Source organism: Dromiciops gliroides, chromosome 2 (genome assembly GCF_019393635.1).
Source record: "Dromiciops gliroides isolate mDroGli1 chromosome 2, mDroGli1.pri, whole genome shotgun sequence".
Lineage (NCBI taxonomy): Eukaryota > Metazoa > Chordata > Mammalia > Microbiotheria > Microbiotheriidae > Dromiciops > Dromiciops gliroides.
The window spans coordinates 110,396,581-110,416,311 of record NC_057862.1 but is presented as its reverse complement, the minus strand read 5'-3'; the positions used below and the strand labels follow the sequence as shown (position 1 = coordinate 110,416,311).

At 44.3% G+C, this 19,731-nt stretch overlaps 1 protein-coding gene across 5 annotated transcripts in view; it reads left to right on the top strand.

Moving 5' to 3' along the window:
- GBF1 (golgi brefeldin A resistant guanine nucleotide exchange factor 1) overlaps positions 1-19,731 on the top strand; it is a 119,485-nt gene that overhangs the window by 86,700 nt on the left and 13,054 nt on the right. For 2 of the 5 annotated variants that reach the window (XM_043983020.1, XM_043983021.1), the window contains exons 5-20: positions 872-990; positions 1,587-1,695; positions 2,314-2,374; positions 4,206-4,260; positions 4,998-5,096; positions 8,808-8,946; positions 9,392-9,615; positions 11,138-11,306; positions 12,576-12,787; positions 13,123-13,221; positions 13,865-14,059; positions 14,349-14,538; positions 16,107-16,250; positions 16,818-16,906; positions 18,474-18,676; positions 19,419-19,542. In XM_043983020.1, the coding sequence (XP_043838955.1) occupies positions 872-990; positions 1,587-1,695; positions 2,314-2,374; positions 4,206-4,260; positions 4,998-5,096; positions 8,808-8,946; positions 9,392-9,615; positions 11,138-11,306; positions 12,576-12,787; positions 13,123-13,221; positions 13,865-14,059; positions 14,349-14,538; positions 16,107-16,250; positions 16,818-16,906; positions 18,474-18,676; positions 19,419-19,542 (2,231 nt within the window). The remainder of the gene's footprint in view (positions 1-871; positions 991-1,586; positions 1,696-2,313; positions 2,375-4,205; positions 4,261-4,997; positions 5,097-8,807; positions 8,947-9,391; positions 9,616-11,137; positions 11,307-12,575; positions 12,788-13,122; positions 13,222-13,864; positions 14,060-14,348; positions 14,539-16,106; positions 16,251-16,817; positions 16,907-18,473; positions 18,677-19,418; positions 19,543-19,731) is intronic. The other 3 variants (XM_043983024.1, XM_043983023.1, XM_043983022.1) reach the window with 2 other exon arrangements.

Here is a 19,731-nt window from a genome sequence, read left to right as displayed (position 1 = left end):
TAATGCTTAGCATCTCCCTGCTGCTCTCAATCCTTCCTTTCCCCTTTCAGGAAAAAGCAGCCATGATGGGGGACATAGGGCAGGTCCATGGAACTTGACTTCAGGGCAACACTTTGCCTTAAAGTGGCAGGTTCCTTTATTTATTTCCCTGTGTTTAGCAAGTAAATGAAAGAGTTGCTGAAGGAAAGTTAAGTGTCATAGAATTAACTATTCTGGATCTTGGTCCAGCTACTACTTTATCCTCTCATTCTGAACAGAGACAAGGAAGCCCGATGTCTTTTCACCTCACTAATTAGCTACATCTTAACCTTGTTTTGTCTTTGTTCCCTTATAATACCTGTTTAGTTATTATGGCACTAGGAATCACACTCGGTGCAGCATTGTACTAAAGGCAATTGAAACCAAAGCCAGGAGGAGGATTCTCAGAGCTGCTATGTGGCACCAGATATGATTACTGGCAGCAGTTTCTATCCAGGCCACCCTCCAACCCTCTCAGCCTCAGCTGTGCCTGGGCTTGAAGCTCCAGAAAGAGCCTGAGAAAAAGCTGTGTTGAAAGATGTAAAGGAAAAGGCTACAGACTTGGCATCCTTAACTTAGTCCTTACTCATTTCTTTTCCTGGGAGAGGCCCAAAACAAGAGTTCTGAGCTTCTTCTCATCCAGCCTTTCCTGGCTAAAAGGAATAATAGTTCTACATATTGAAGTTTGTTCATCCAGGGCACCTAATCCATGGAGCCAGTCATAGGCAGAAATTCCCAGAGGAAGTCAGACAAGAAAAACAAAGTTGGAATTCTAGAGGGACGTAGCCCCTAGCACAGATGGCCATACTTGTCTCCTCTGCTTCACTCAGTGTTTCCTTTCTTGGTGGAGCAGATCCCACTCATGAAGGCACAGCAGAAGGGATGGAGAACATGGCAGATGCTGTCACTCATGCTCGGTTTGTGGGCACAGACCCTGCCAGTGATGAGGTTGTCCTGATGAAAATCCTTCAGGTAAGTTGATGGAGAGAGTCATTAGGCTAATGGCCAGGAGCTAGTGCCACCAGATCTAATTACTCAGGGCTATGGGTGGGAGAAGGCTATCTTTTGACTTTGTAAGCTTAGTAAAGCCACTTTATTTTCAAACAGGCAGCTCAGGCACCCAAAGTAAAAGCTTTTTTGAAGGAAGACTTTTAATAAATTGATTTCAGGTGCCAGAAGCCCTTTGATACCTTGGAGATCTGATAAGCCAGATGCATGCTGCACATCTCCTGGGCCCTGAGAGGGCCACAAAGGAGACTCAGCTTCCTGATGGACTTATTAGGTCACAAAACAGAGAAATTGTTCTTGTGCTGTAGTCCTTGGGATTCTGATGGAAATGAAACCAGGGCTCTTTAGGCCTCAGTTTCCTCATGCATAAAATGAGATGTTAGATGAAATGACTCTAAGGTGCCTTCTAGCTCTAGAGCTATGAACCTATAATCTCTTAGGCTATATGTGTCCTATGATCTCAGAGACAGGCTGTGTGAGAGCAGCTTCTGAGCCCTCAGGCCCTGCCCTTCCCAGCACACCTTGCTACTGTCTTCTTTGAATATCGGTTCTCCTTTCAGGTTCTGCGGACTCTGCTGCTAACCCCCGTGGGTGCCCACCTAACCAACGAGTCGGTGTGTGAGATTATGCAGTCTTGCTTCCGGATCTGCTTTGAGATGAGGCTCAGTGGTAAGTGCATGTCAGCTGGCCTTTATGTCTGCCCTAGGACCTCTGGTCAGTTCCGCTGAGACATTAATAATAGCTAACATCTATATAGCACTTTGTAGTTTACAAAGTCTTTTATATATGTCACCTTGTCTGCCCAAACCTTAGAGAGAAAACAAAGACTCAAAGCTTTTCCATTTCATCTTTGGTGTAACTGAAGCCAATCAGAAGCCTCCTGTATTAGGCATTTGTCCTGAGGCTTGGCTAAAGACCTCAGGTCTTTCTGGATAAACAGAGAAGGGAGTCTGGATGGATCCCACACTGTCTTTTGCCAAGCCACTGGCAACCCTCAAGGATTCTTAAGCTACTATTTGCCCTTCAGGTCTGCTGTGCAATGGAGGAGTATGGTTCAAGGTGGAGTGGAGGTTATACATATCTCCCCAATGGGTTTTTTCCCATGACTCAGTGCTGCCACCTTGTGGCTGAGTGCTGACAAGGCTGCAAGGCTGCACTGGAGCTGGTTTTAATAAGTTTGGTGTAATCCTTGGTAAACAAGGTTTGGAGGGGAGTCTGCTCAGAGAAGCCTCCTGATAATAGCACAGCAAGTAATGACACCTGTGTTATTTGTTTTTGTCTGTGCAGAGTTATTGAGAAAATCCGCAGAGCACACTCTCGTCGACATGGTGCAGCTGCTCTTCACAAGGTAAACCTGCTCATGTTTGCCTCGGCTGGGCTGCCCTGGCCCCCTGAGCCTGCCTGCTTTTCCACAGCCACTTAAGGGACCCAACTAGCCTTACAGCCACATCAGATGCCACTTGAATTGATGGTGGGGGCAGTTCTCTGATCTTAGGGTTATAGAGAAGAGGGAGTAAAGAACTGATCTGACTTAAAAGGGAAGGGAGGGTTTTATTTGATCTGGACAGATGGAGATGATTCTGCTTCCCAAGCCAATGTCTGTTTCTATGCAGGTACCAGCTGGGAAAGGCAGTCCACTGAGGGAACTGAGCAAGAGAAGAGATAGCTTCCCAGATCTTGGTCTGATTTCTAAGGGAGAGGGACAAGACATTCATCTCCAGGCTTCCCTGTGTCCCTGGTTGTGGCCCAGGAATCCCTGTGAAGTGGACAGAACAATCTCCTTCCTACAGCTTTTCTTAGTAATTGTAACTTTGGGGGAACTAAGGAGATTATCTTTGTTCAATATATTTTTGACCTTCCTGACTCAATGGACAATAATGATTGGGCATATCTCTAGACCTGCTGTGAAGGAAAGGTTCCATATATTTGGTCTAGGATCATTTATTGATTCCTCACTTGAGTATTCCCCCTTTTTCTCCCCAGTGTGTTCTCAGAACCCTGGCATCTCACTGGGATGTGATATGTGACTCTATTTTCCACATAACACCAGCCTCAGACAGGTGGATACTAGCATAAATTAGGTCAGGAAACAGAAAGATTTGAGCTCTAAAAGCATCACTCTTGTGCTTAAGAAACTTCTGGGGCTACCTACTACTTCTAGGATAAAATACAAACTTCTCTGTTGAGACTTTAAAGGCCTTTACAGTCTCACTCAGCCTATTTTTCTAGCCTGGTTCACATTATTATACCACAAGCAGTGTACATCCTAGCCAAATTGACCTATTTATTGTTCCTCATATACAGCATTCCATTCCTGGCCTTTGGGGCCTTTGTGAAGCCTGTTCCCCATGCCCAGAATGCACTTCCTCCTCACCTCCATCTCTTAGAATCCCTAGCTTCCCTCAAGGCTTAGCTCAGGTGCCCTTTTCTACAAAAGACCTTTCCTTATCCCTCCAGTTGGTGAGGCCTTTCCTTATTCAGCAGTTGTTAGTGCCATCATACCTCCCTCTACCTCAAGAGAGCACTATGTACTTACTTTGTGTGCACAGTATTTTGTATTTAAGTATTTATATGCATGTTATTTCCCTACCCCATTCCTTGTGGGGCAGGCACCATTTTCTTTCTGTCTTTGGATCCCCACAGTGCCTGACACATAGTAGGTATTTGATAAACACTTATTGAGTGAATGCCAGAATGAATGAGTTTAGGGAGAGAAGGACCTCTGAACTCCCAGGACATTGAATCTCCTTGACTCCATGACTTCACTTTTTCTTGGAAGTGCCCAAGAAGATCTCAGCTATGCCATTGTGGAAAAGAGGAAGGAGGTGGTTGCTATAGTCTTCACAACCATAGAAGCAAATGATATTAAAGATGGGAGGAACATTAGAGTTGAGTTCATTTAGTCCAACTCCTCATTTTACAGATGAGGGCACTAAGAAGTGCCCCAGAGCAGTGAAATAACTTGAATGAAGACATTCATTAAATTAGTGACTAGGGTCCCAGATTAAATTCTGGCTCAAACTTCCAGTCTGGAGCTTTTCCCACTGTACCATATTGCCTTCATTGATGATGATGGTGATGATAAGACATGCCCATTTTTGTGCATGCCAACCTGCAGGAGGGGATTTTTCCTTTTACCCTGTTAATCTTTGTATTCCTTGGGGCTTTCTATCTTATAGGTTACCTCAGTTTAAAGAAGAACCGAAGAACTATGTAGGGACAAGTATGAAGAAGGTAAGGCCCAGGACTTGACTTGTGCCCTTACCTCTGTCTGGCTTTCCTTTTCCCTCATCAGTGCACCAGGTACTTTCTTGGAACAACTTTATTCTGTAGAGAAATGCTTTTGTTTGGATAGATCTGCTTAGAGTCGAAGAATAGCTATCACAGGCTCCTAATGCCACTGGAAACACTTTGCTATCCCAGATGCTTCTCTCTTCCCTTCTCTTCCTTTCTCACCCATTTTTATTCCCACTACTTGCAAGTGCTTAAGACTGGGGGCTCTCCTTCCATAAACTAGGAAGGTAAGCCCTTGAGGATCCTTTTGAATGTTTTGAAGGCCATGCTGGAATGGTGTGTGGGCAGAAATGAAAATCAGTGATTCTCCATAAGGCTGAGTTGCTTCATGTCAGGCAAAGATGGACCCAGCTATGTTCCTGAACTTGTGCCCTCCCTTCTGGAAAATTCAGAAGTACCTGGTCTGTCAGGGGTGAGCAGGTCATCAGACACCTGACCACCTACTGCTTAGACCTGAGAAACTGGACTTCCCAGAACTCATTTCCAGGTCTCTAAAGGGCACACAAGAATAATGGTAGCTCTCAGCCTCACGAGATTCTGCCTGTCAGGCCTGGATAGCAGTGTCCATCTGTTTGGTGCATGCTCCTCCCTGCCCTCGGTACTGTCCTGGGTCCTGTTGCTGTGTTTCTGGGTTGATTTCAATTTGTTAAAACCGTGCATTTGCCTGTCTTTCACAGATTTCTCCATGTCTCCTCAACAAACTGGAACTAAGTAGTGGGGAACAGCCCAAAGCCCTGAACCAGTTAGAGAGGGTACTGCTCTTTAAGAACCTCAAGGTCTCTCTCTCTCCCTTTCCATCCCCTTCCTCTTCCTTTTTTGCAAGCACCACCTGGGTCCCGGTCCTTTTGTGTGAAACACAACTTCCCCTTCCCTGGTAACACAGCACGGCTTGGGGAAGGTGCATGCAGTTGTTGCTTTGCAGTGTTGGGAATCTGCCTGGGCCAGGAGGAGAGCTAGTAGAGAAGGGAGTGGAATTGTGCACAGGCCTGGAGAAAGAGAGCTAGCCCTGCCTTATCATCTTATCTTCCAAGGAGTCAAGCACCAATATCACTAGGGAAGTGAGAAAGACCTCAAGACAGAAACCTCTCCTCTTCTCCCTTTCTCTCTGCCTTTCCTTTTCACTGTCATAGCTGACCAAGGTATCCCAGGCAGTGTTCCCTGATTCTTTCTGATTGTTTAGGCTGCGTTTAGAGAAGGTGGAGGAGTTATCAGCCTCTGAGCCACCTGGGATGCCATGAAGAACAATTATTCTGAAACGTAGGCTGCTGGGAAGTAACAGGGTGATGCTAGGATATACTGAGTACCCCAGGACACTAGGATACCTGATGTCTTTGGATATTCATTCTATCACTCAAGGCATAGGGTGTGAGGAAACCAGGGAGAATAGGGTCCAAGTTTAAGAAACTTTGTCTCATGCCTTAGTTTCCTACCCCCATTTCCTTGAGCCAAAGAGATAATGTCTCAGCCCCTTGACTAAGAATTTTCACATTAGAGGTAAGATATTTGAAGCTGTGAAGAACTGTAATTTTGGTGGGATTGGCCTGGGGTACAAACCTATTTTCTCAGCATGCTGTTTTTTCTGGAACGCCAGCTGGTTTGCTTGCCCAGTCCTGAGTGCCTCTTCCTCAAATGGCCAGATTTGGTATGTAGCCATGGTTATTAACCTTGGACCTTGTGCTTTTTCTTAAATATCACACTAACCTCTGGAAACACAGAGGTAAGCAGCTATGGTCATTTGAGATCCCCCCCCCCCCCCACTCAGATCCCCAGGTGAACAGCATCACCACCACTATCTTGGGACCTTCCCCTTCTGCTACTAGAGGATTTCCTTTCCTTTTCTGCCCCAAAACAGTCTGGTGAGAGGAATACCTCCCTTTGCTAAGAATTATCCGTATCACACTTTTTGTTCCTAAATTCCTAGAATCTTCCCTTAGACCAGGTGTTTATTTCACCACCTAGATGTTATAATTATAACACTAAGTATCTCCCAGCACCCACCCCAGCTAGAAACCAGAGGAGCCTATAGAAGTAGGTGGAGCTGCAATTGTAGAGAATCCAGAAGAAGGTAGTGTAGTGTAACTGATCTCACTGGGGGAGTGTGTGTCAATGCAGTGGGAATTAGACTGCCTTGGGCCCTTGGCAAGATGGAAGTTTACCGAAGAGAAAGGAGGTAGGCCAAGAAAGATTAGGCCAGGACCCTGGTACTTTTTACAGATCAATGGCAAATAGATTCTTGGTTCTCTCTCAGCAAACTGCACATTTGGCAGCTTGTCGGCCCAGCTTACAGGACTTTGACTTCTTTCAATGATCCTTGGGCTCCTTACTATAGAAGTTTTGATGACTTTTCTGTGTGGTCCTCTTGCTCCCATGGGGGAAGTCTCTTCTACTTTGGATATTAACACTAGTTCTAATGGTCAGCTTCCTGGGAGGGAAATCTCCCTACCTTATGGAGATGTTCAAAACCTCAGAGTGTCTCTGATATAGTCAGGAGGGCTTTAAGGGGTCTCACTATCGTGTTACAAAGAACTGGGGGCTGTTTCTTGAGGTCCTCTCACTTTGGAGAGCAGAAGGTAGAGACTGGATAATGCGTTGTTTCTCATACAGGCACATTAAACAACCTTTAGTCAGCTGCTTCACAACCCTCCTTTTAAAAGAACAACTATATATACCTATGGAGGAGAATCAGTTACCCTGCCCAACTCAGGTGATAGGATCCTAGATTTAGAGCTGAAAGAGACCTTAGAGACCATCAGATTCACCCCTCTCATTTTGTAAATAAGAAACCCGAGTACCAGTGAGGTTGAGTGATTTGCCCAAGATCACACAAATGATGCAGCTCTAATTCCAAATCCAATGTTCTTTCCACTATTCCATGCTGCCTCTCAGGTGTTCAAAGGCTATGGGAAAGTAGAGAAATGAAATCTGGTAGGAATGAGGAAGGGACAAGGCAAAGATAGCATCATCTTGTCTGCTCAGACCTTGGGAAATAGGAAAAGGTTTTCTCTCCAAATTAAGGGTGATATTGATAGATAGGTTTTGGCAGAAAGGAACTGGAAGGCCAATCTGAGAGGTTAATCAGGGTCAGTTTGGGGCTACATTTCCAGGGTGGATATAGTTTGAAAAGATGAAAGTGTCTGGGCTGGGGAAGAAATGGCCCTGGATGGAATAAATGAGTTAATAGTAAGAGAAGATCATTAAATCTAGAAAATCCAAGACTGAGGAGTCCATGGCAACAGGCAGCAAAGTTGGAAATCCACTGTGTCTAAAAAGAGGCTTTTGGAGCAGCTGGGTGGCGCAGTAGATAAAGAACTGGCCCTGGATTCAGGAGGACCTGAGTTCAAATCCGGCCTCAGACACTTACTAGCTGTGTGACCCTGGGCAAGTCATTTATCCCTCACTGCCCCACTAAAAACAAAACAAAACAACAAAAAAAAATATGCTATTAGAACAGCAGTCTAGCATACTGGGTAGCTAGCAGGATGGAATGGTGTTTAGGGAGATAGATGGACTTAATTTTAGGGAATGCAAAAGTGCACTGCACTAAAAGAGGCAATGGCGAATTGTTGCATTCATTCAGCAGATAGCAAATGCATTGAGATTAGGAGAATTGCTGAGTGGTCTTGGGACACAGGCTCAGCTTTACCCAAAAAAAGATCCACTAGCCAATCCCATGTAAAAAGCCAAGGAATAAGGAGGAACAGTTGCTTAGGGCCAGAGATAGCAAGCTCTGAGAGAAGCTCAAGTGGGAAGAGTGGGTTCACATTATTTGTACAAGAACTTTCAACCTCAGGAGTCTCCCCAAGGTTGGATGAGGGGAAAAAAGCACTTAAGGGTCCGGCAAGACTCCTGGCAAGTTAGCCACTACTAATGATTTCCTGACCCCTTCTGCACGCCCACTCCATGTGTTGTATGGTGTGAAACAAATTTCTGCTGGAGGGCCTTGATCCTGTTGTTAAGCCAGTCATCCCTAGGGATTGAATAGGAAGTATCTGTACTGCTCTACCAAAGCCTATCCCCAGTGCTAGTAGACTTGTCTGACTGAATGGAGAAGTTGGGGAATGGAGCATGTGAATGCCCAGGTGCTAATGAAACTCCTGATAGCCAGCTCTAACTGTAATCTCAAACTGTGGTCCAAAAAAGGTTTGGGTTGGGGAACTGGAGGCCCTTATTCTTCTGACTCCAGATTTCTTCAGACTTAAGAGTGGTTGCTGAGACCAGGCTCCTTACAGGAGTAGACTGCTAAGCTACTGTGTTAGGTGTAAGCAAATACATTTGGAAGAATAGTCAGGTTGGAAGGATGAGAATGTGATCCACTGATTTAGGTGGTTTTCATTTGGCCATGGGTGGGTGGTACCAGGGAAAGGATGCTTTTAGGCTGCTTCCTGTGGTCAAATGGGGCTGCTCCTAACTGAACTTTATGGGGAGGGAGGGCTCTAGCAACTGAATCCTACCTCAGATGACAATTTAATGGGCTATGATATTTACAGCTAAAAATGAGAGCAGGAGGCATGAGTGATTCATCCAAGTGGAAAAAGCAGAAGAGGTCTCCACGGCCCCCACGGCATGTTACCAAAGTCACAGAGTCATCCACTCCCAATGGAGCCACCCTATCCTCCAACTTTACAGGTGAGTTTCCTTCTGGCTAAGGCTATACCTTGGTTCTAGGTTTCTGGATTTCTCTTGAACAGGATAACATAGGGTGATAGCTCCTGTGAAGAAGACATTGTTCTCTTTGATTGAGTACAGACCAGAGACATGAAAGTAACCACGATCTATGTGCTGGAAACAGATGCTTTCATTTTAATCAAATGGGGTATAAAATCTCTGAGTTCCTATGTGCTGTACAATTTGAACAGTGAACTTCAGTTTTCTATCACCCTTCAGCAACTCTGCTGTAGCTTTTGAAGTCTCTTGTTCCAAGGGAAACCCTAGATACTTATTCTGCTGAGACAACAAGTTTTCAAAAGAGTATTGAGTTCAACGCACAGACTCGAAAGTGAAGAGCTTCTGGAATTGTTGCATTTCTTCCCTTCAAGCTTATGCTCATTTTCCAAGGGACTCTCTTTGTCAGGTGCTGTGCCCTTCATTGATGCCTCCATGCCTATCTCCTCCCCAAGTTCTGAAGCCACCTCCACAGCTGTTAGCCCCTCAACGGACAGTGGCCTTGACCTCTCCTCCCAAACCACATCCAAGGAAGACCTCACTGACCTGGAGCAGGCTGGCTCCCTGGGACCCAGCACTGCCATGGTACCTATAAACAGTGAATTGGGCTCTTCTGAACATTCTGATCCCCAGGTATAGTATTTCTCAAGACCCCCAGTTTTCTCTTTGAGAACTGACCACTTTCTTTAGTTCTTTGCATTTTTTTCCAAGCCATGGCTAGTGGAAAAGGACTTAGGAAGCTATTCTCCCTTCTGGTGGCAACAGTCTTGGAGTCAGGAAGACCCAACCTAAATTCAAATCCATCCTCAGACACTAGCAGTGTGACCCTGGGCAAGTCACTTAATCTCTATTTCCTTATCTGTAAAATGAGAATAATCATAGCACCTATCTCCCAGAGTTGTTGTAAGGAACAAAGGAGAAAATAATCATAAAGTGCTTAGCACAGTGCCTGACAAATAATAGAAGCTATATTTGGTGTTCAGTTGTTTTAGTCATGTGCAACTCTTTGTGACCCAATTTGAGGTTTCCTTGGCAAAGATACTGGAGTGATTTGCTATTTCCTTCTCCAGCTCATTTGATAGTTGAGGAAACTGAGGCAAAGAAGGTTAAGTGACTTGCCCAGGGTCACATAGCTAGTAAGTATCTCCAGACTTTGTGCTTTGTCCACTGCACCATCTAGGTGCCCTAAAAGCTATATAAATGTCAGCTATTATTACATTTCTATTGCAATGATATTTCCTGAAAGACATGGCTTACTGGTAAAGGAGAGGAGTAGAGCAGTCCCAAGGTAGTAGGAGTGAGGGAGCCAGGCAAGTCCCTGCTGGCCTCCCAGGTATTTAGGGGAATGTTCTAAACCCAGAGCCTGGGACAGCCCCTGCTACTTCTGTGTTTCCAGGTATGCTGTATATTGCAATTCACGCGAAATGTCTGATGCCCCTTCATCTCTCAGAAGTTCAAATGGGGTCTTGGCATAGTCCGGACTCAATAAATGTTGAGTTGAAAATATTTTTTAAAAAATTCTTGGGGCAGCTAGGTGGCTCAGTGGATAAAGAGCTGGCCCTGGATTTAGGAGGACCTGAGTTCAAAACCGGCCTCAGACATTTGACACTTACTAGCTGTGTGACCCTGGGCAAGTCACTTAACCGCAATTGCCTCACCAAAAAATATATATATATATAAAAAATTATTGTCATATAAACTCATCAAGTTAATAAAAGCCTAGAAGGTTTAAGGAGTATAAGAGGCATGTCTCAAAACCCACCTCTTTAACAAATGAGGAAACTGAAACTCAGAAATGTGAAGTGAACTGCTCATGGTCACCCAACCACTTAGTGGTAGAACTGGGACCAGAACTCTTTTGAGTCCTAAGCCAGTACTTTTTCCACTACCCCATGCTGTCTTTTGCTATCTGCTAGTGCTTCAAAGCCACAGGTCTGGGTCATTAGACAAGAATGAGAAGAGTCTAATACCTCCTATGTATGTTCCAAAGGAGGAAATTTTTAGAACCCAACCATTCAAGATTAAACACCCTGCCTTCATTGGATCTCCCCACTTCCTCTGTACCTCTTCGGCCTATTGTAAAATGAAAGGGTTGTCCTGGATGAGTTTTCACTTCCATTCCAACTCTTAAGAATTCTATAATCTTATGCCATAGCATGAAGTGTCCCAGGTGGAAAAGGTCCAGTCAGCATCAGTGGAGTCCATCCCTGAGGTATTAGAAGAATGTACCTCTCTAGCTGACCATTCAGATTCAGCCTCTGTCCACGACATGGACTATGTCAACCCCCGTGGTGTTCGCTTCACACAGTCCTCTCAGAAAGAAGGTGAGTGTTGCCAGGCTGCTTCTTCCTCTCTTTCTCCTCTCCCCACCTCCCCAGATTTTATCTATTAAGCTGCCCAAGATGCTCAAGAACTTCAGGTGATTTCTGCTTGCTGAGCTCAATTCTCTGCCTATTTTTGCTGTAATCATCAGGAATTTGAAACTTTAACAGTCCATAGAATGAACTGAGGGAATCAAAGGAAAAGCAGGAGTCTTTTTTTTTCCTGTTAAAAAATACTTTTTATTGATACCTTGTTTTTACTGTCATATCCATTCCTTCATATATTCTTTCCCTTCCCCTACCCAGCAGCCCCTCTCTTGAAACAAAAAATTAAAAAGAAAGATAAAAAAGCAATTTGGGGTTTTTTATGTTAAAAGTATTTTATTATTGTCCAGTTACATGCAAAGATAGTTTTTAACATTTAATTTTATAAAATTTTGAGTTCCAAATTTTTCCTCCTCCTCTTCCCTCTCCCCTCCCCAAGACAAAAAACAATCTGATATAGGTTATATATGTACAATCACATTAAACCTATTTCTGTATTAGTCACATTGTGAAAGAAGAATCAGAACAAGAGGGAAATACCTCAAAAAACAAAAAAAGAAGAAATAGTGTGGTTCAGTCTGCATTAAGATTCCACAGTTGTTGTTTTTCTGAATGTGGAGAGCATCAGGAGTCCTTTGGAATTGTCTTGGATCATTGTATTGCTGAGAAGAACAATTCTATCACAGTTGATCATCACACAAAGTTGCTAGTTGCTGTTACTATGTACAACGTTCTGGTTTTGCTCACTTCATTCAGCATCAGTCCACTTAAGTCTTTCCAGGTTTTTCTGAAATCTACCTGCTCATCATTTCTTATAGCACAATAGGATTCCATTACTTTCATATACCACAACTTGTTCAGCCATTCCCCAAACGATGGGCATTCCCTCGATTTCCAGTTCTTTGCCACCACAAAGAGAGCTGCTAGAAATATTTTTGTACATGTGGGTCCTTTCCCCTTTTTTATGATCTCTTTGGGATACAGACCTAGTAGTGGTATTACTGGGTCAAAGGGGAAAAAAGCAATTTGTATAAGTTCTTTGGAGGTAGTTGTTTGACTGGATTTGTCCTGTATTATTAGAATTTCTCTAAGGGATTATTTATTTATTTGTTTATTTGTCTGTTTATCATAAAAGTGTTTTGTTATTTTCTAGTTACACGTAGAGATAGTTTTCAACATTAGTTATTTATTTTAAGTTAATTTCTTTTCCCTCCTTGCCTTCTCCAGGTACAGCGTTAGTCCCCTATGGCCTCCCTTGTATCCGTGAGCTCTTCCGCTTCCTTATCTCTCTGACCAACCCTCATGACCGACACAACTCAGAGGTCATGATCCACATGGGATTGCAGCTACTCACTGTGGCCCTTGAATCTGCACCTGTGGCCCAGTGCCAGACCTTGCTAGGCCTCATCAAGGATGAGATGTGCCGACACCTATTCCAGGTAAAAATGGGAATAACTGAAAGGGTGGGAGACCAAAGTTTCACTAGCATATGTAGTCAATCCTTCATGACAATGATGATGGGATAGGGAGCTGGGAAAGGAAAATTTAGATTATTTGTGGGAAGGATGGGTGGGACTTCCTGCCCATCGCCCAGTCAACCCAGAATAAGGATTCCCTAGTCTTCATCAGTAATACTGGCACAAGGAATGAGATGTGAGAATTGCCAAGTGTAGGTAACTCTTAGAGCCCTGAACTTGAAGTAAAGTTTTATTCTGACTGAGCAATGGCAAACACCAGAAACTTCATGGCTTTTCCTGCTTTTTTTTTTTTCCAGCTGCTAAGTGTAGAACGACTAAGCTTATATGCAGCCTCCCTCCGGGTGTGCTTCCTGCTATTTGAGAGCATGCGAGAACACCTCAAGTTCCAAATGGAGGTGAGTCATCTGGCCCTATTAGGATGAGGAACACAGGGCACTGGTATTGGGCTGGCATTCAAGAATTTTTAGGTGAGTCACTGACCCTGTAAGGAAAAGCTCATTGTAGGATAGCTGTCGTTTCCCATGGTGACAACCCAGTTCCAAAAAAGAGTCAAGGGACTGCTATTATAAAATGGGGACCACGGTGTTGTGATTGCGGGCCTCAGCCTTTAGAGTAGCTTGTTTACCTGGCAGTCCCTTTCTAGCCCAAGCAGGTTGCAGGAAGGAACTGAAAGCAAGACTAGATCATATCATCTGCCCATTTGATAAGATAATCAGTCAGCTCATTTGAAAAGAAATCAGGCAAAAAAAAAATGTAAAAATTTAAATTTAAAAAAAAAAAAGAAGAAATCAGGCAGCTTTGGGCTATATAAAACCAGAGGATGAAAGTCTGGCTTCATTCCTGAGTAAATGGCCATAGTGTGTGCCTGGAGTTTGGGAGCAGGAAGTAAGGTTCTCTTAGGTGAGTTTTCATAGCACTTGATGCAGCCTTGATGAGCAGTGTAGTGCTTACCTGTGCCTTCCCCTCTATCGTTTCCTCTGTCCTGTTGTGTCTTTTTGCCTTTGTTCCGTCCCATTGGGAATCTGTGACTGCTGCCAGATGTACATAAAAAAACTCATGGAGATAATCACTGTGGAGAATCCTAAGATGCCTTATGAAATGAAAGAGATGGCACTAGAGGCTATTGTCCAGCTCTGGCGAATCCCCAGCTTTGTTACTGAGCTCTACATAAACTATGACTGTGACTACTACTGCTCCAACCTCTTTGAAGACCTCACAAAGCTTCTGTCCAAGGTGCTGAGGGTTTATGAAGTGGCTTCCATGGGCTTCTAGAAGGAAAATATTGGGGAAGAAAAATATGTCTTTTGGGGATAGCACAGACAGGGAGGGACAGGTACAAAAGTGGAAGGAGAGTTTGCTAGAGTAACATGGGAGATTTCAGGATTAGAGAAGTGTCTGTATATCTTTGTGTGTGATAGCAGTTAAGGTTGGGATAAAATATAGAAGATTTTCCTCTACATAAGGTAAGAACCTTTAAAAGTGTGTTGTATCAGTCTCTTAGTTTTCACTGTTTGTTTCCCAGAATGCCTTCCCTGTCTCTGGGCAGCTTTATACAACACACCTGCTCTCTCTTGATGCGCTATTGACAGTGATTGACAGTACTGAGGCCCATTGCCAGGCCAAAGTCTTGAACAACCTCATCCAGCAGGAGAAGAAAGAAGCAGCTAAACCCGGTCCTGAGATGATGGATGGCACTAAAGAAGTCAGCAACAGTGAGAAGCCTTTTTCTTTTCTTAGAGCCCTAGGCCCTGGTAGCATGAACTCCTTGCCCCCATCCTACCTTACCCAGTATTATCTTTTCAGAGTTTGAAGCTCTTGAGTCACTTCCTCAGGAAGAATGTCTGTGCTCTAGTATTCATCTCCCATTCTCCCAGAGGTCTCTAACTTTGTGTCTTTGGTATTCTTTGATTCAGCTGATGTGAGCCATTATGTATCCATTGTGACCTTAGGTTTCTGCTTCTCTGGGATGCTTCACTGTTAGAGGTCATTGTAGACTCCTTGGCATTAGAGTCTAGTGGAATCCTCCCTGTTCCTCTTTGCTTTCCTCCTGCACCTCTGCTCTACTGTCCTCCCCCCTTTGCTGAATTTTTCTTACCACTTTTAGAGAAAACTCCTAAGGACTCTGCCATGCCCCATGATTTTCCTAAGGTATGAAATCAAACTTAGTCCATTCCAAGGAAGAAACCTGGTTCCAGGGTCAGCTCTCTTTAGTTGTGATTATTTACTACAAAGCCAGTTGGAGCTCTGGTTTTCTCATCCCTGGTACATCTTACTGAACCCCAAGCTGCTGCAGACACCTGCAGACCATCAGACAACATTTTTCTTACCTCATCCTAATCTCCCTGCCTTTTTACAACCAGCTGAATATAAGGAAATTCTCTGTTATAAGATACATAATTAAAAGATAATACAAAAGGCATAAGAAATCAGACTGTATAACAAGTGATCTGACTGGAACTGAGCGGGGTGGTATTAAACTTGCTCATAGAAACAAAAATAGAATATTTCTAATCTCGAGCTGAGGTTGCTGATCAGTAAGATAATATACACAAATCATTTGGTGAACCTTAAGCTACTATATCCCAAGTAAGGAATATTCCTCCTTCTGTAGGTCTGTACCTTCTCTATACCCCACAGTCTGAGAGAGTTTCCTAGAGCACTGAAAGGTTAAGTGATTTGCCCAGGGTCACACAGGCAGTCAGAGTTGGGACTTAAATTCAGGTCTTACTGGCTTTCAGTTTGACTCTCTATCCACTATAGCTTGCTGCCTATAGTATATAAATCTTAGCTATTATTATTATCATCATCGTTTTTGTTATTACTGCTCAGCACATAGCAGGCACTTAATAAATGCTTGTTGACTTGACACAAGCTGTGACACTGTCTTGGATTCAAGAAAAGTCACAGCCCAAGACTCCATTCTTTTAACCTCTGGCAATAATGATGATGGTACTCCCAAGTAGTTTCTGTGCTGGATGTTTCTCACCCCAGAACCCTACCTTCCCTGCCCCAAATTCTGGCTCCTTATGTTTTGCCCAATGGTAGTATTTTAAATATGGATTTGTTACCAAATACGGATAATACTAGGTGAGCCTTTGCTTCATTTGGGCATTTACTCAGACATGCTTTACCTGTCTTTCCTTCACCCAGCATGTGGAAAGAGGTAAAGGAACATCATGTCTACATTCATGCAAACAATTTCCCATCAACCAAAAGAGAACAATTCATCCCAAAATTCACCTAGAACTCTGATTCTTCACATTTTTTTTCTCACCTACAGGCAGTGAACAAGCAGCCAGTGATGGAAAACACCCAGGGACAAACACAGATCACCCAGGACTGCATCCACCTGGGGGAGGGCAGTTGCTGGCTGAGCAGGGAAAATTGGGCTGTAGTGACCTGGAGGAAGGTGGTGATGCAGGTGGTAGGTGTTGGGTCCCACTGGGCTTCCTTGGGTAGAGTACTTCTCAGGAAAAGGCAGAGAGAGGAAGAAAATGTTTGTTGATTGATTGAAAGAAAGAAAGCCTGGGAATTAGGTTAATGGGGCTCTGCTACTCATCATCCCTTCAGACTCTTGGAGAAAGGGAGCCCAGGACCTTAAGGAGTTGCTGTCCATGGTTCTGAGGGCTGTTGTAAGATTTCTTTACATTTTCCATAAGGAAGGCATTACTAGGGAGAAGTAGCAGTCTAGGAATAGCATATACTTGTGAGAACTGGGAGAAGGAAAAAGTGATTGGTTTGCCGAGCATTAGAAAAGTTAAATGGGGAATTTTAGGATTGTAGAAAAGGGTATTTCTCTAGGTAGGATGATGAAAAGTTATATCTGAGTCCTAGAAGAGAAATAGAAAAAATTGAAGTAGGAAGACTGGAGGGAACCAGGGAGTCCTGGAGGCATCTTAAGGTGTCCCACAGGAACAAATCAATTCTAGGGCCTAGAAAAGGGAAGTGAAGAAGGTGGCTCATTGCGCTCTCATATTCTTTTTCTCCTTAGCTGACAAAAAAATTTCCCGGAAACCACCTCGGTTTTCCTGCCTTCTTCCAAATCCTCAGGAACTGATTGAGATTAAAAGCAAGAAAAAGGTATAAAAATGAGTTATGTTCTATTCCCACTTGTTCCTTGGGTGACTCTTGTCCTAAGGATTAACAGAGGATTTGGCAGCTCATCCAAATTATTGAAGAAAATCTGTTAGATTCCCAGATTATTAGCAGGTTAGGACTTCAGTAACTCCAAGTTCCCTTTGTCCCCCAGCCCCCACCCCTCCATTTTCTGAGATTGGGGGGGGGGGGCCGGAACACAACAATTAGGGCTAGATTATTTGTCAAAGCCCAAAGCCTAGCCCTTCACTTATGTCTGTAAGCAAAGGATAGACTGAGTTGGAAGAATGGGAGTTGGTAAAAATAGTAGGAACCCAGGTTGCTGGTATTATCTTGGTCACAAAGAAGGTTCAGTAGGTCATTTCTATGATTGTAGGAGCTATAGGGAATTGACATTTATTCTGGTGCTTTAGTAAAGTTCATGTAGATGTTTGTGCTTTTGAGTTTCTTAATGAAATGGAAACCTTTTTTAAAATCACTTCTGCCATCCTCTTTCTCTAACTCTCTTCCCCCTGCCCCCTGATTGCCTGCCTGGTCCCAGTGGCAGACTGGGCACGTTTGGTTTATTTGTCCCTGCCTATACTTGGGTAAACATAGAACTGACTCATCCCCATGGCCATCCAGCCCTCAGTAGGAGGGCACAACACAAGCAGCACCCAAGGAGGAGAGGTGTAAACAGTTTGGGCTATAGGCTGTCATGCTGCTTAGAAATCCTAGGGGAAAGAGATGGGGTTAGAAAGCCAAAGAAATTTTCTTTTGGCCCCTCTTTCCACTGCTTCAAGGGTCACACCCATGATATCATGGACATTTATTTAGTAAATGGGATGTTCATCCCTCTGCCTTTTAGCGAAGACAGTTGAAGTTAGAGACTGGACAATGTCTAACACTTTGCTTTTGGAGCTTTCTGTCCTGGGAAGATGGGGTACTAGCTGACTGAGGGACATGGACCCCATGAGGAAATAAGAAGACAGCCTGACCTGGCTTTAAAATCTATCCAGGGGGGGCAGCTAGGTGGCGCAGTGGATAAAGCACCGGCCCTGGATTCAGGAGTTCCTGAGTTCAAATCCGGCCTCAGACACTTGACACTTACTGGCTGTGTGACCCTGGGCAAGTCACTTAACCCCATTGCCCCATAAAAAAAAGAAAAAGAAAAAGAAAAATTTATCCAGGGGGGCAGCTAGGTGGCACAGTAAATAAAGCACTGGCCTTGGATTCAGGAAGACCTGAGTTCAAATCCAGCCTCAGACACTTGACACTTAACTAGCTGTGTGACTCTGGGCAAGTCACTTAACCCTCATTGCCCTGCAAAATAAAATAAAATAAAGTCTGTCTAGGCTGGGGAAGCTAGGTGGCACAGTGGATAGAGCACTGGCCCTGGATTCAGGAGGACCTGAGTTCAAATTAGGCCTCAGACACTTTACACTTACTAGCTATGTGACCCTAGGCAAGTCACTTAACCCCAACTTGCCTCACCAAAAACAAAACAAAACAAAAAAAAGTCTATCCAGTCTAGATACAGAAGGGATCTAATGCCTTGAGCCTTTTCTCACAGCTACTGATCACAGGCACAGAACAGTTCAACCAGAAACCAAAGAAAGGGATTCAGTTCCTACAGGAGAAGGGTCTTCTGACTATTCCCATGGACAACAATGAAGTTGCCCAGTGGCTTCGAGAGAACCCCCGACTGGACAAAAAGATGATTGGGGAGTTTGTGAGTGACCGCAAGCACCTTGACCTCCTGGAGAGCTTTGTGGGGTGAGTGAATAGTGAGCCCAGCCTCTTAGGCAGAGAGTAGCAGTTGGGCCTAGGTTGAGACAGGTTGCTGACATGCCCCACCTCACTCTTCAGCTTATGGGGATGAGTGGCAGATCCTCACCTGAAGCTTTCTCATTTGGGGCAGTGGCTTGGTTTGGGCTCAAGGGCCAGACTGTGCCCTCTGCACTTCTCACACTCTTTGCTATGTCACGTGGGGTCTGTGGGTGCAGTCTTAAGTTCAGGATGGGCCAGAGACGCTATTTTTTCTGCTGAGGCCTCACTTGGAAGTGAAAAGTTGAGGGTTCCTTGCCTTCAGATTGGATATGAATCATTTTAAAGCGCCAGAGCAGAGATTCTGTACCTTTTTGTGTCTGGGCCCCTCTGGCGGTCTGGACGAGACTTTGAAGCCCTTCTCAGAAGAGGGCTTTTGAATGCATGAAATAAGATACTGTAGGATTGCAAGGGGAAGGAATGGTATTGAAACACAGTTATCAAAACATGGGGGGAAAGTGAAGCTTACTGACTCCAAGTTAAGAACCTACGCCCTTGAGATGAAAGACTGCAGATACAAAGAACCAGGACTTTGGGGCTAGAAGTATCCACTTATTAATACGATGGTTTCCATTTCCATGACCTACCCTGGAAGGAGAGCAGGTTAGAAGGCCTGTGGCAAATGGAAAGGCAGATCTTTTGCTCTACAGTCAGCTGCTTACTAACTTCATCACCTTTCCCCCCCATCCAGCACCTTCAGTTTCCAGGGCTTACGACTAGATGAAGCTCTCCGCCTCTACTTGGAAGCTTTTCGCTTGCCAGGAGAAGCTCCAGTCATTCAGAGGCTACTGGAGGCCTTTACAGAGCACTGGATGGTAGGTTTGTTTGTTGAGGAGTGGGGGACAGAAGATTTAGGGAAACAAGCTTCTGATTTCAAGTGTAACTGAGAAACCATTGACACCTCCCCACCCCACCGTCACTGCTATCTCCTAGACAAGCTGAGAGTCTGGTGGCAATGACTAACAGTCCCCATGGGAAAGGGGGAACAGTCTTCTACCCAGGGG